Below are 14433 nucleotides of genomic sequence, written 5' to 3' on the forward strand. Positions count from 1 at the left end.
CCCTCTGCATCCCTGCAGGACGGTGCTGGGCCCTGGAACTGCCTGATGGAGTCAGGGGAACAGTTCCCGTGGCACGCAGGGAAGTCATAAGCTCCAGGAAATGAAGGCTCCGGAGCGGCGCCTCCTCCTCACACATAATTCCAGCCTCATTATGAGCAGCCCAGGCCATAATGTGGGGAATCAAAGCTCGATCCCCAGAGGCGGCAGCACAGCTCCAGGATTGTGGAGTGAGGCCACCAGGGTGGGGGAGGCTCTGCGGTCATGTCCAAGCCCCACAGAGTGGGTGCGAGGAGTGGGATGGGTGCTGGAGATCCTCACAGCAGGGTCATGGGTCCTCCGGACCTCCATTAGTTCAGGGAAGAGCCTGGAGGGAAGGAGGGAACAGCATGTTCAGGACATTCTTCCCTATGGACTGTTGATGTTTCCTCATTGTCATGGCCCTGAAATGCAGGTTTCACCTCATCATCACCCCCACCTTCCAACAGATGACTCCCTACCCTGGAACCCCTTCCATAAAGAAATTCTGGAGTTGCTACTGGGAAAGAGCACTGGGTAGTCAAGCACCTGCAAAATGGGTACAAGACACCAACTTTCACAGTTGTCTCAAGTGAGTCAGTGAGTTAAAGACAAGAGAATTCCCTCGCTCCAACATCAGGTCAAAGGAGGTCATCTGCATTTCTTCTGCCCCAAAGATTCCAGCCACTTCCTTTGTCTGCAGGGCGACCTGGTGGGGGCCAGGTCAGTCCCTCTCACGTCCTCTGCCCAGCTGCATACCTCATGATCTCAACCTAACTCCCCAAACGAGGCAGACCACCCACAGCCTGCCTGCACACTCCTCCGCTGGAATGCCCATCCCTTTCTTCCCACTTGCTCTGATGCCTCCTCCTCCAAGAAGCAGCCCTGATTCCCTCCCGACCACCTGTCCCTTCCAGACACCTGTGCCCACTCCCTTGCCTGAGCCCCATAGGTCTCAGGTTGTACCCCCTTAGATAGCCCTGATCACTCACCCCCTGGCATTTAGGTTGTTATTGGGGGTCTTGTCTCACACCCCACTAAACTGAGCTTATATATCTCTGTCCTAGCATCCTGCCCAAACCTAGCACAGAGTGGAAGCTTAGAGGAACTGAGTTGTTGAACTGAGCTGGACTGGCATGGGGAGAGGAGTGGGGACTGAGCCCTTCATTTCCACTCACTCTTCTCAGTGCGCACACTTCCTCTGTTGAAGCAGCATTGCTGTCCCCCTGTAAACGCCCACATCAAGCTATTATTCATCATTAGTGCTTGAGTAGGAGTTAGTCCCTCAGATCCTTTCTTGCTGAAAGCAGGATCTGATGGAGGGAGGGAAGGAGAGGTGGATGGATCTGGGAATGACCGTGCTGGTCCAGGAGAGGCGGGGAGAAGTGTCTCAGACTCTGGGAAAGAAAGGTATTCTGGGGGAATGTGGAGACACCAAAGGCAAATTCAGAGGGGTTGTGACCCTGCCCAAAGCCACAAAGGCACCTCCAAGCAAGAAGGCTCTCTGGGACTCAGATGCCCCACCCCTGAAATGGGGTGTGGAGGGACTACAGCAGGAGATTTGAGGGCCTTTGCTGGGCTCCTGTTTTGGATGGAATGACCTCTCTGTGCTGCTGTGGGAGGGCGAGAGTGGAGGATGGCAGGCTGGGTCTGGACTTTGTGCAGCCAGGAGGAGGCTTGGCTCTTGGGGGCTCTTGAAGACCCCTTCTAGAAGGTCCTGCTCCCTCTCTGGAGTAAGGGAGCTGCAGGGGGTGGGCTGGGCTGGAGAGACCATCCTCCAGGGGCAGGGGAAGCAGCTCATAAGGTCCCTGCTCCTGTGGGCATGGGGGCTGGTAGAGGACCCCTTAAAAGGAGCTGGGTGAGGGGGCTGCGAGAAAGGTGGGGGTACTAATCAGAGACAGTGGGAGAGGAGAGGTGTGTAATGGGACTTGAAAGGAAGGATCCAGAGCTGGGGGCGTGAGGGAGGGCCCAAGAAGGAGTCAGGAACCATTATGCATCACTGTTGTGCGGTGTTTATCCCACCATGCACCCTGCCAGGCACACAGTAGGTGTTTAATTAGTACCTAAAGGTCAAAAGATACTCAACCTGCCCTGCCCTCACATAGAGCCTTGTCTGATGTTTTCTTGCTTCTCTTGCAGGCTCCTAGTTCTCGAAGATACCAAGGATCTGCGGGCCCCAGCCAGCACCCCTCTGCGAAAGGACCATGGCACACACCAGACTAGAGAGCTGCGGAGGCGCTGCCTGGTGATCCAAACGCCGAGGCGCCAGGGGGGCGCGGGCGGGGACCCCGGGGCTGTCCATGCCCGGGGTGCGGCCGCGCCCCCTCCCCCTCCAGCCGGGCGCCCCCAAAGCCGAGCTGAAGCCACCATGTGACGTGGCGCCTCTCCGTGGTGCCACCGAGTGGCGACGCCCTGGTGCTTCCCGTCCATGCTCCTGGGCCCCGGAGCAGGCCAAGCATGAGGCCGCTGCCCGACGGTCGGGGGCTCCGCGTCGGAGTCGCGCTGTCGCCCGCGCTGCTGCTGCTGCTGCTTCTGGCGCCGCCGCCTCTGGGACGCCTGTGGGCGGCGGGCACGTCAGCGCCAGCGCCCGGGGCGCGGCAGGATGGCGCGCTGGGCGTGGGCCGTGTGAAGCGCGGCTGGGTGTGGAACCAGTTCTTCGTGGTGGAGGAGTACACGGGCACCGAGCCCCTGTACGTGGGCAAGGTAAAGTGGGACCCCGCACCCACTGTCCTGCACCCAGGCCCCGGAAGACCTCCCTGGTAGACACGAGGGACCCCAGTTCCCCTACCTCCCTACGTCCCAGGCGCCTCCTCCCAGCTGCCCCCGGCCAGGGGCAGATACCAGGGTCCAGCGCTCTGCTCCCCCAACCTGCCCCATGCCCTTCTCTAGTCCTCCTTTTTACACTTCACAGCAGAGAGCTAGTCGGTAAGCCCAGTCCATCTGGTCGCTAGATTCATCTAAAATGCAGGAACAAGTCTGAAACATGTCCCACTCGTATTGTCCCCGCTCTGCTTCAAGTTCTTCGGTAGCTCCCCATGCACTTGGGGCCAAGCCCAAGTTCCATCCCATTACCTACAAAGATCCAGCTCCCCACTCTCTCCGCGTTGCAGCCATGCAGCCCTCTGGTGCCCTCTGACAGACCCTCCAATGCCCCACAGGCTCCTGCCACTGCGCCTTTGCTTAGGTTGTTTGCTCTCCCTTAACTGCTCCTGCCTGTTCCTGCCTGATTACTTTATACTCACACTCAGGTCTCCACTCAAATGCCACTTCCTCAGAGAAGCCATCCCTGACCACACCAGGCTAGGAGAGATCCCTGTGTGTGGCTATCCCTCTGTGTTATGTGACGTCCAACGTCCCATATCTTTCCTTCATAACACTTAATTATGCATGTGTTTGTTTGATTTTTCAATTAATGTGCGTCTTCCCTATTAGACCGTGTTTGGTTAGCTCACCATTAAATCCCCAGTGCCTGATGCAGACATTGCTCACAAACTGTTCATTAAATGAATGCATGAATGAAAGCTACTTTCTCAACTCTCTGAGTAAATGCTGGTTAACATGGCTGGAGATCTGTGCCCTAGGGGTATAAGGAGCTGAAAAGGTCTTTTGTTCATCCATTCAATCCCTGAGCCTCTCATGCATATGATACTGGAGAGGGAGAGGTAACATAAGATCTGGCTCTGCTATTTGGGGGCTCCCGTAGTAGCAGAGACACCTGGTGCGTAAACAGCTTCACAGGGCAGCACCTGGCACTGAGTAAGCATTCAATAAATGGTATCTGTTGGCTCCGCTTCATAGAGGAGAAAAAGGCTGAGCTGGGTTTTGATATATGAGTAGGAGTTCATCACCCTGATGGGAAAGAGGGCATAGCTTAGGCAAAGACTTGGAGGCTTCAAGGAGCCCGGCTTATTCAGAGACTTGTCAGCAGTTGAAGTGTTGACGTGAAGGGTCCTTGTACGGCATGAAAAGTAGGGTGGTGCCAGTTCTCTGGCTTCTGCTAAGGCCAGTCAGCTTCCCAGGAAGTTTTGGTCAGCAGAGATGGGGGGAGACCAACTCTGGAGTTTCCTGTGTGCTTAAATGAGTCTGAGAATTGGGAGGCTGATGAAGCCGCTGTTTGGAGGGTCGACAAGGAGGGGAGGAAAGCCTAGATGTAAACCTTTGCGTTTGCCTCGCAGGAAACCCAGATTTTCTCTCATCTAGACACAGTAATTCCTGGTCCTTGGCTACTTTCTTCTCCATACGTGTGGCTGAAGTTGATCCCACAACTGAGCAAAGTGAGGATTTGACAGATAGAGCTCAGAAAGGTTCATATCCTTGCTCAAGGTCACCCAGCAAACTAGTGGCAGAGCCTAGGACTCCTGACTCCCAGTCAGGGCAGTGAGACGGTAAGGCTGCTAGAATGGGGAAAGGGGATGGGAAAGGAGGAACAAGTACCGGCCAGACAGCAGCTAACGGTGAGGTAGCTAAGAATGCAGGCTTTGGAACCAGACACACCTGAGTTCGAGCCCTGGTTCTGCCAACCCATGAACTATATTACCTTAAACAAGTCACTTTACCTCTCTGGACCTCAGTCTCTTCATCTGTAAAAGTGGGACTGAGAGAGCACACTTCCTAGGGTTGTTGAAAGGATTAAAGAAAACTGAGCACATAAAGTGTCCCATCTGTGGCCTGTTTGTTTATTGTTGTTTTCTCATTTCCCCCTATAAAACACTTACCTACTAAACTGCAAGGCAGAAATCATTGTTCCCTTTTGTAGGCAAGGAAACCGAGGTTCAGAGAGGGCAAAGCCATAGAGTGGTCAAGTGGCTTAGCCAGGATTTGAACTTGTGTGTGTTGGGGGCCAGTCCCAGCCTGATTCTCCAAACCTCTCTGAGATGTCCAGGCCTGGGAGAAGGATTTGGGTCCAGGAAAACGCCAGCGAGACAGGGAAGGACTCTGACACATCTGCCTAACTGTCAGCTGTGATGGTCTCAGGCACCTCAGGACTGTTGTCCGCCCAGCAGCTGGGGCTCTGAGATGGCCTCCCCAGCTCCCTACATCCTGAAAAGATGAGAGAAACCCCTGGTTCATCACTGCCATTATCACCCACCCAGCCATTATCGCCTCAGCAGCATGAGCCAGCCCCACCCCACCCCCTGGAACCACAATCTGTCAGTGACGGGAGGGCCCTGGTGAGTCCCTTCATTATCAGACTGGGAAACTGAGGCCAGAAGCAGAGAACATCATGCCAAAGCCACACAGGAACACGGTGACAGAACCAACCCAAGAGACCAGATCTCCTGACACCAGCTCCAGGCCCAATGCAATTTAACTGTATTACGCATCTGCTGTGAGCCCAGCATTGTGCCTGGGGGGCTTTTTTCATTTCACAGCAACCTTCCTGCTGCTGTCATGACTGTCACCCTCCCGTTCCATTCACACACAACCCCTCTTCTCTTCCTCTCCAGGCACTCGGTGCAGGGAGGAAAGAGAAGGACGTGTGCATCTCTTTGCAAACAGGTGCCCAAAGCGCTCTTTCTTATGAAAGGTGATACAGTGTGTGATTCAGGGGGCCCAACGGAAGCCACACTGGCAGGACTCAAATCCCAGCTCTGCTCCTTGTTATCTCTGATTTGGGGGGCATCGTTTCACAGCTCCGTGCCTCTGTTTACTTATCTGTTGAGTGAGGCTGTGACTAGCACCTCCTCAAAGGATATGGTGAGGATTCAGAGAGCGTATGTCAAGTCCATAGAAGAGTGACGAGCGCCTGGCATGTGCTCAGTAATATTAGCTTTTATTACCGTCGGTCTCACCTGATATTTCCCCCACCTTGAGAACACCATCTACGCGGTCACTGTTAACCCTGCCCCAAATCCTGACAGCCTCTTGGCAACCTGACGTCCTAATTTCTCACCACAAAGTGTGTGTGTTGGCAGAGAGGAACATGGTCACTAGCCTACCCTTCACTATAGGATTATGAGCTTGGACTTTTAAAAACCACCTGTCTCCTTTCCAGCGGAGTCGCACGTTTGTACGAGTGGTTGTGTGTACACACCCGCGTGGGCACACACATGCGCACACATGCACACACACACTCATACAAGGCTCTCTCTCACTCTTAAGGGAGGAAGGACTTCTCCACGGTTTCAGTTAATTCACTGCTTCCTGGTCCCCCGCCCCAGGGAGCCGCTGGGAGCATCTATCCTTGTCGAATTCCGAAGGTAGCTTAGCAACAGCACCATTGCAGAGTGAACCCCGGCCCTGACGGTAACCTATTTTACAACCGCCTCCTCCATCACTCACCGCCAGGCTCCTGTCAGCACCCGAAGGAACCGCTGGGCCCCACAGTTGTCACCGAGGCCCCGGAGCAGCAGTTGCTGCTCTCCTCTGCAGTCTGGCTCACCTCTTCCCCTCACCTTCTCATAAGACCCACCCTCAAAGCAACCTCCCCACATTTCCACACAATCTGGGTACTTTGACTAATCCCTTTTCCGAACTGTAATTTCCCCCAAGGCTTCTGTCAGCTGAAAGTGGATTTTGTAGGATTTTTAATTTTTTTTTTAAAAAAGCTAGAATTATGGGGTCAGCACTTATGACCAACTCCTGTGGGCGGCGAGATCTATTTTAGATATACGGCAGGACTAAAGTGGGGAGGAGAGCAGATTTAATTAAGTTGCTAATATTTAAAGAAAATTGATGAACTCCTGGTTTATGAGTAGCACAGGCGTGAACAGACCCCTTATTCTGGGCGAGGCTTTTTATTTGATTTGCTTTCCGTTTAAATCCTGGCCTTGTTTTATTTGCAGAGCTGTACTGTCCGTTTTAATTGTCTTTAATAAGGAAAACGTACCTCTGCTCGCATTTAATTTTGATTTAATTAGAAGGAAGTAATTAATGGCCTCATAAATCCTGTTTTTCAGCCCCCCGGGAGGAGAAGCCCTCTCACTCTCGTGTTTTTCATGTTGTTTATGATCTAGAGCTGGGGCTTGGGGAGGGGCAATCTCCGGGGCTGTCTACACTCGGTGCAGTGGAAAGAACCCAGGATGTGGAGTCAGACAGGCCTCAGGTCTGCTACTTCTTAGCTGTGCAACTTGAGGTGGGATATGGGGCCTCTTTGAGTCTCAGTTTGCCGATGTAGACAACAGAGAGAGAAGAATCTCTGATTCACGAGATCATTATATCAATGAGATCACGGTGAAGGGTCCGGAAGTGTGCGCAGTGACTCGCCTTCCTAGTCTAGCTCACGTGTCCCTGGGACTTAACAGAGTGACTGGATCCTCCCGCAGTCCCAGGGGACAGGTGGGGAATTCTAATGACAGCTGGACATTTCATTATTCAATATGTTTGGTGCTGTGCCCTGTGCTGGGTGCTGGGGAGATGGAAACGAAGCCGTCTGCTTAGCCCTCAAGAAGCTCGAAACCTCACCCTTACACAGACACACACATTCAACTTTCCCAGCGCCCGCTGTGTTTTCTCTGTGGGCGTTGTCAGGGCACTAGTGTATGCCAGGCGTGGAGAGTTCACAAAGCGAGTAATCAAAGTTAGTCCATGCCCCTGAGGCCCATGACAGCTGGGGAGACAGATGAGCAGCAATGAGGTGTTATAGCGATGTGCATGGGGCAGGAGGACCAAGCAGGGTGAGGGCTCGTCAGCCAAATGGGAGGGCATCTAAGAGGGCTGCCTGAAGGAGGAAACAAGCTGAGTTTAAAAGTCTCCAAGCAGGTATTGGATGATGTCCCTGTATCTCCAATGGGTCAGGATTTGAGTGACCCTCAAATTCTCCCGAGGCCAGGGTGGGAAAGGGAGAGGCAATGAATCTGCTCTGAGCACCTGCTGTGTACCAGGAACTTCCACATATTATCTTACGAATCCTCGGAATCTATGGGAAAATAATATCAGCCCAATCTACAGATAAGAAAGCTGAGGCTCAGAGAAGGGTTGTCTCTTCCCCAGGGCTGTGCAACAGGTCAGTGACAAGACTGAAGCTGGCGCCCATCCATTCTTGAAGCCAGAGTTTCTCAACTTTCCTGATCTGTGATGTGAAGTCCACTTCAAATGATGAAATAGAGACTCAGATGGAAGAGGCCGCCACCGACTGTGGCCTGCCAAGCGCAGAGCAAAAGACTTGTGTCCAGGCCTCTCCCCCAGCCATGTACCCCCGTGTCTGCCCTGAAGCCCAATCCCTCCTCCTCTGTCTCTCTTCCTTAGCCAGAAACTTCGTAAGCAAACTAACCAGATCTGCAGAGGCTGCAAAGGAACCAATCTGTGCATTGGAGTCAAATAGACCCGGGCCCATTTCAGTCTCTTCACCTAGAAGATGGCGATACATTTACATAGGCCACAAAGCTAAATGTCTGCAGAGGCCTGTAACACATCTCGCACATAGTAGTCACTCAATAAATGAGAGCACCATCCTCCACTCATAGCTGAGAGCCTTGAGAAATGTCCTTCTAAGGTAGAGCCACAGGCACTCCCTCTCCACTCTGGAGTCAGGGCCAATGCAGGTGGGACAGGTGGGGCCGGCAGGGCAGGCAGGCAGGTAGCCCCAGGCCAGCCCACATTCGCAGCTTTTAGTACCTGCCCAGGCCAACCAACTCTGTCTGACTCTGCGGTCCCCAGAGGGTAGCCACTGGGCCCCAGCATGAACTCCATGTCATTCTTCATGGAAAAACATCAATGACATCACCGCTGGGTTCCACTTCCTCCTTCCCACTCCTCACTCAGAAGCGATCCCTGTCGGGGTCTGCAGTAAAACGTCAAGGCTGCAGGGACATGAGGGAGACACAGGAGATAGGAAGGGAAATAAACAATTATTTATAGAGTGTTTAGGTCATTACAAACATGTTCTCGTTTAATCTTCACCACATCTGTGCCAGGTAGCACTCGATCTGATTTCTCAGGTGGGAAAACAGGCTCAGAGAGGTAAAATCAGCACGCCCATGGTCACAACCTTAGTGAGTCATGGGATCAGTAGCTGGCTTCCTGCATGTAGCTTGGTGACAAAGCGAATGACTTTCCCTCTCTGTGCCTCAGTTTTCTCATCTGAGAAATGGGAAGAATAATGAGATTCCATATGGCAGTGATGAAGACTAATAAGACTACAGCTGTTAAACGTCCCACCAAACGGTATCTTCAGACATACCTTGTTTTATGGCACTTTGCTTTATTGCGCTTCACAGATGTTGCATTTTTCACAAATTGAAGGCAACCCCCTCCACCCAGCGCAAAGATTATGACTCGCTTTGTGGCGATACTCGCTTTCTTGCAGCACCTGGAACCCAACTCACAATGTCTCCGAGGTATGCCTGCATCCCACGCACTGCTCAGAAATGTTTGCTGATGAAATGAGCAAGTGCCAGTTCTGATTGGGAAGTGGGTGGAGGTAGCCTGAGAGGGAACAGGCCCACTTTCTCCTATCACCATGTCCCCTGGGCAGAGGTGGAGGAAAAGCATAAACAGCAAACAGCAGAGACAGGGCCCCTCATCCTCAGCACTGCCAATGATTCAAGGCCGCCGTCCTGAGATAATTTTATTGGGGGCATTAAACTGAGTTATGAGGTTTTTACAATCCAGCCACTTATGAGAAATCTATTAACAGTAACTGGACAGGAAGAAGGCTTCTTGGTGGAGCCCAGAACAGGCATTAATTGGGGCAATCTATAACAGGACGGGGACCCGGAAAGGTTCCACCAGACGCCTCCATTTACTCCCCGCAATTTCTGCTGAGAATCAGCAGACTCGCCAAAAAGAGAGAGACGCCCATTAATCGGCTAATGAAATATGAAAATGTTTATGGGCCATTCAATCTTCCAAATGGCACTTCTATAATCCACCTTTCAGACACAAAGTTCCACCAGCAGAATTTATACCCAGGCTCCTCCCGTGTGGCAGGGGGTGGGCTTTTGTCTCCCTTCATGATGGCTTCATTGGCACCTGTTATTCTGCTGAGTGGGCTGGGGGACACAGTGTCCTAGCCCAAAAGGGGACTTGGGGATTCTCTCATTCACACTCCATCTCTGTGGAAGCTTAGAGAGGAACAGGGACCAGTAAGGTCACCAGCTTCATCAGATACATTTTCTTCTGTTCAGAGCTGCTGCAGAGATTTAAGCATTGGAGGATAACGACTTAGGTGTTACTGTTTGGGAGAACAGTCTGTTTGCTAGTTTCTTGCCCAAGAGATCTCAGTGCAGTGAAAACAGCCTGAGATCTGGAGCCTAACAGCGCCTGGATTAAATCCCAGTTATATATAGCCAACATTTAGTAATAATATAATAATAACGATAGCTACCATTTATTGGACACTTATTATGCCTTGGGCAAGGCTTATTTTCAGCTCATATATACTAGTGTAGTTGTTCCGGTTGTTGAGACAGTCAGATAGCTCCCGGCCTGTGTAAATAGTCCCTCTTCTCTCCCTCGCCCCCAACTCGCTCAGCCTCTGGGACCTCTGAACCTCCGTGATGTGGCAACCACAGGGTTCCTGCCTGACCCGGCAGAGTCCTGCTGGGGTACCACTCCGGGCATAGTGCCCCAGCAATGCTGGCTATTAATATTATAAGTGTAACAGGGTGCCAGGCAGATGCTAAGGGCCTCACGGACTTTCAACTCAATTAGCCCCCCCACACGTCTAGAAAGAAGGTGCTATTATGATCCACAGGTTACAGAGGAGGTGGCTGAGGCCCAGAGAGGTGCAGTGACTTGTGCAAGGACACACAAGGAGTTGATGCTGCAGCCAAGGTCAGGCTGTATTGCCTCTCCTTCCCCTGGGCTCCTCCCAGGAGGCTTGAGGATGGAGGGAGAAAGCCCAGGCTGTAGATCAGGCCAGTTCCTCCCGTGGTCTGACCTTGAGCAAATCATCCCACTTCCCTAATGCTCAGTAGGAAAATGGGAGGTGGGGTGGAGGGGTAGAGGGAAAATCTGTAAACTGAGGACAGCAAAACCTACTCGAGCAGGGTTCGTTGTTGTTTTTTAAAGAACCCTGAACTGGGTGAGCATGTAAATTGCTTCGCCCAGCGCCTGGCACATAGCGAATGCTCCTTCAGTTTGCATTCCCTTTGCTCCTCTCTCCCGTCATGCCAAGCCCTGAGGCTGGCTTTCCAGATACTGAGATGAGTGAGATACCAGCCCTGACCTCTGAGAGCTCAGAGCCTAGTGAGATTGGAGAGCAGCTTGGAACCCTGTTAGAAATGCAAACTCTGAGGCCCCATCCCAGACCTACTGAGTCAGAATCTGCATTTTAACAAGATCCTCAGGTGATTTGCATGCACATAAGCGTTGAGAAGCACTGGCTAAGGCATCCTACCAGCTGAACATGATAAGGATGGCCTGATGTACTACAAAAATCTTAGAGGGGAATTGGGGGTGGGGATCCAGAAAAGCTTTAGGGAAGAGGTGCATTTGAACTGATCCTTGCGGGCTGAGTAGTTTCAGTCGGCCGAGAGGTAAGGGCAGGGTGCTCAACGCAGGAGCAGATTGGTGTGGAGGTGGCTCTGGGCTTCACTGTAAAGGCAGTGGGAGCCATGGAAGAGTTGCAAGCAGGAAAGGACATGTTCAGATCTGCCTTGGAGGCTGCAGAGGGGAAGGTAGATGGCAGGAGCAGGGCTGGGGCAGGGAGAGCCATGGACGGCTGGTGAAGAACTCCGGGCCAGACAGTGAGGCCCAGACTGGGGTGAGGGATGGCTTCCTGGGCCTCAGTGTTTTCACTGAAGAATGGGTGTGTCGAAGAAGAGACAGGCTTAGGAACAGACCCCCACGGGAACTCAAGGGTGGAGGCCGAGAGGAACTTCCTCCCCAACCTCCCCCCTGCCTTCCTCTCTGCCCTTCCAGATCCACTCAGACTCGGACGAGGGTGACGGAGCCATCAAGTACACCATCTCAGGCGAGGGCGCTGGGACCATCTTCCTGATCGACGAGCTGACGGGGGACATCCATGCCATGGAGCGCCTGGACCGTGAGCAGAAAACCTTCTACACATTGCGGGCCCAGGCTCGCGACCGCGCCACCAACCGCCTGCTGGAGCCCGAGTCGGAGTTCATCATCAAAGTGCAGGACATCAATGACAGCGAACCCCGCTTCCTGCATGGCCCCTACATTGGCAGCGTGGCCGAGCTCTCACCCACAGGTGGGCTGAGGGCTCCAGGGTCGGGCTGGGGCGAGGGTGAGGGCGAAGGGGAGTTGCCGGGTTCTGAGTGGGAGCCTGCTGTGGGGGGAGGAGCTGATCTTCTGGGAGGGGACGGACACACAGGAACTGCTGCCCCAGGGCAGAGGGTACAGACATGGGCACAGGTTCCCACACAGGCCCGTGCCTCGTCCTGGTCACAGCTGCACCAGGACAGAAGCACACATGTGACCTCAGGCACATACACGGACACCGTCCCCATGGGAACACACGTCTACATGTGACACAGAGACACACTCGAACATGGTCGTATGTGCACACAGCGTCACACACACAGGCCCAACCCGACATACCGGCTCAGCCATCCACCTGCACGCAGCCCCATGCAGGCACAGCTTCATGTGCAGGCAGCATCTGGGACAGTCACACACACACAGGCACAGCCCTTAGCCACTCCCCACACAGACGCTGGCACGACTGACCATGGGCACACTTACAGCCAAAAGCAACCAGAGGGGGACACAGCTGAGACAAGGCCCCCACCCCACAGGACACAGCCTCACACCCAACATAGCCATGTATCTCCTCACACAGATGGAGCTCACGCACAGACACAACCATCTATATAGACACGCAAAAACCACACCAGACATTACCATCCTGGGGCAGAGCTCCCCCAGAATGTAGCCACAGACAGGCCTGGGCACAGCCAGGTGCAACAACATTCAGACAGCTTCATTCACTGCCACAGGAAGCCCCAAAACACCCAGACCCAGCCACCCGAGGACACAGGTTCACGAGATGGCTGAGCCCCCAGACACAGACTTGGTAGCATATACCTGGGCCTGGCTGCAAACACTGAGGGGCACTGGGCACAACTTGGGCACCTGTGGAAACACCCATCTGCATACACATCGAAACACCCATCTGCAAGAAGACCTCAGACGTGGCCACATTCAGAAACTCACATTTCCCCAGCAGGGGACACAGACACTAAAGGTTGGATGAATCTGCTCTCTCCCTCTGTGGGGCCCATTTAGCCTGGGGCTCCTGGTAGAAGCTGGAGTCGTGGGGTGAGAGACAAAGCCAGCAGCTGCCATCTCCTTCTCCACTATGTTAACCTAAGTGCCCGCAAGCCAGGCTGGACAGGGAGCAGTGACCCTACGTCCCAGACCATGTCCCACTGCTGACGCACTGTGGCCAAGGGCTCGGTGCTGCCTCTCCCTGGGTCTTCCAGCTCTACGGCTGTGTATCACAGGCCAGGGGTATTTGGGTTCTGGGGGGAAGGCACAGTCAGCCCCAGATTAGGCTAAATTTGGCAGATTGGCGGGTAATAAGCAGGCAGCCAGTAATGGAAGAGGAGGAAGTAGACCAGAGAACATGGTGGGCACAAAGGGATGGTGGGAGAACGGGAAACAATGAGGGTGTGAATGTGGGTACCGGCTGGTGTGTGTGCTCTCACACACCTCCACGTCTATACCTAGTGTGCATATGCATTTGCCTACTATGTGCAGACGTGAATACGCGTGGCTGCCACATGTGACATACTATGTGTCATACTATGTGTCATACATGCATACATGTGACATACTACGTGTCTATTTGAGTGCATTCATTCATTCATTTAACAAATATGTATGAGGACCTACTATGTGCTGGGCACTGGGGCCACAGCAATGAAAAGACAGCTAAGTCTCCCTCCTCTCATGGAGGGTACACTCTGGCTGAGGAAGACAGGCAGTAAGCGAGGAAACAGATACATCAGTCTGGGAAGGCTTCTCTGAGATGCCGTTGAAGCAGAGACCTGAAGGATGTAAGGGCATGAGCTCTGGGGGAAGAGTGTTCCAGGCACAGAACGTGCGAAGGCCTCAAGGAGAAGAGGCATGGCACCCAGATTGTGCAGCCATGTAGGTCATAGTCAGGGCTTTGCCTTTTGTGCTGAGCAAACTGGGAAGCCAGTAAAGGGGCTTGTTCAGAAGAGTGACACGATCTGACTTAGTTTTAATAGGATCCCCTGGTTGTTCTGTGAAAATTAGGTGGGGGGGGCAAGGGCAGAAGCAGGTTGCCCATTGAGGAGTATATTGCAGTTACCTCGACAGGAAATGGTGGTGGCATGGAACAAGGTGGTACCAGTAAGAGTATTGAAAAGAGGTCGACTTTTGGATATATTTTGAAAGTAGGGCTGAGAGCATTTGCTAATGGATTGGATGTGGGGTGTGACAGAAAGAAAATTCAAGCATGACCACTGAGATTCTGACCTGGGCAATTAAATAGATGGAATTTCCATTTACTGAGATGGGAGGAACAGAGTTGGGGGAATG

General features: G+C 53.0%; 1 protein-coding gene across 4 annotated transcripts in view; it reads left to right on the top strand.

Moving 5' to 3' along the window:
• The window catches only part of CDH22 (cadherin 22), a 123549-nt gene that overhangs the window by 50915 nt on the left and 58201 nt on the right, over positions 1-14433 (top strand). For 2 of the 4 annotated variants that reach the window (XM_074317219.2, XM_074317217.2), the window contains exons 2-3: positions 2155-2718; positions 11821-12115. In XM_074317219.2, coding sequence (XP_074173320.1) covers positions 2473-2718; positions 11821-12115 — 541 coding nt within the window. In that variant the 5' untranslated portion in view covers positions 2155-2472. Of the gene's footprint in view, positions 1-1328; positions 1426-2154; positions 2719-9144; positions 9294-11820; positions 12116-14433 lie in introns of those variants that run through there. The other 2 variants (XM_074317218.2, XM_074317220.2) reach the window with 2 other exon arrangements.

Source organism: Rhinolophus sinicus, chromosome 13 (genome assembly GCF_057876585.1).
Source record: "Rhinolophus sinicus isolate RSI-liver-muscle chromosome 13, RSI-T2T, whole genome shotgun sequence".
NCBI lineage: Eukaryota > Metazoa > Chordata > Mammalia > Chiroptera > Rhinolophidae > Rhinolophus > Rhinolophus sinicus.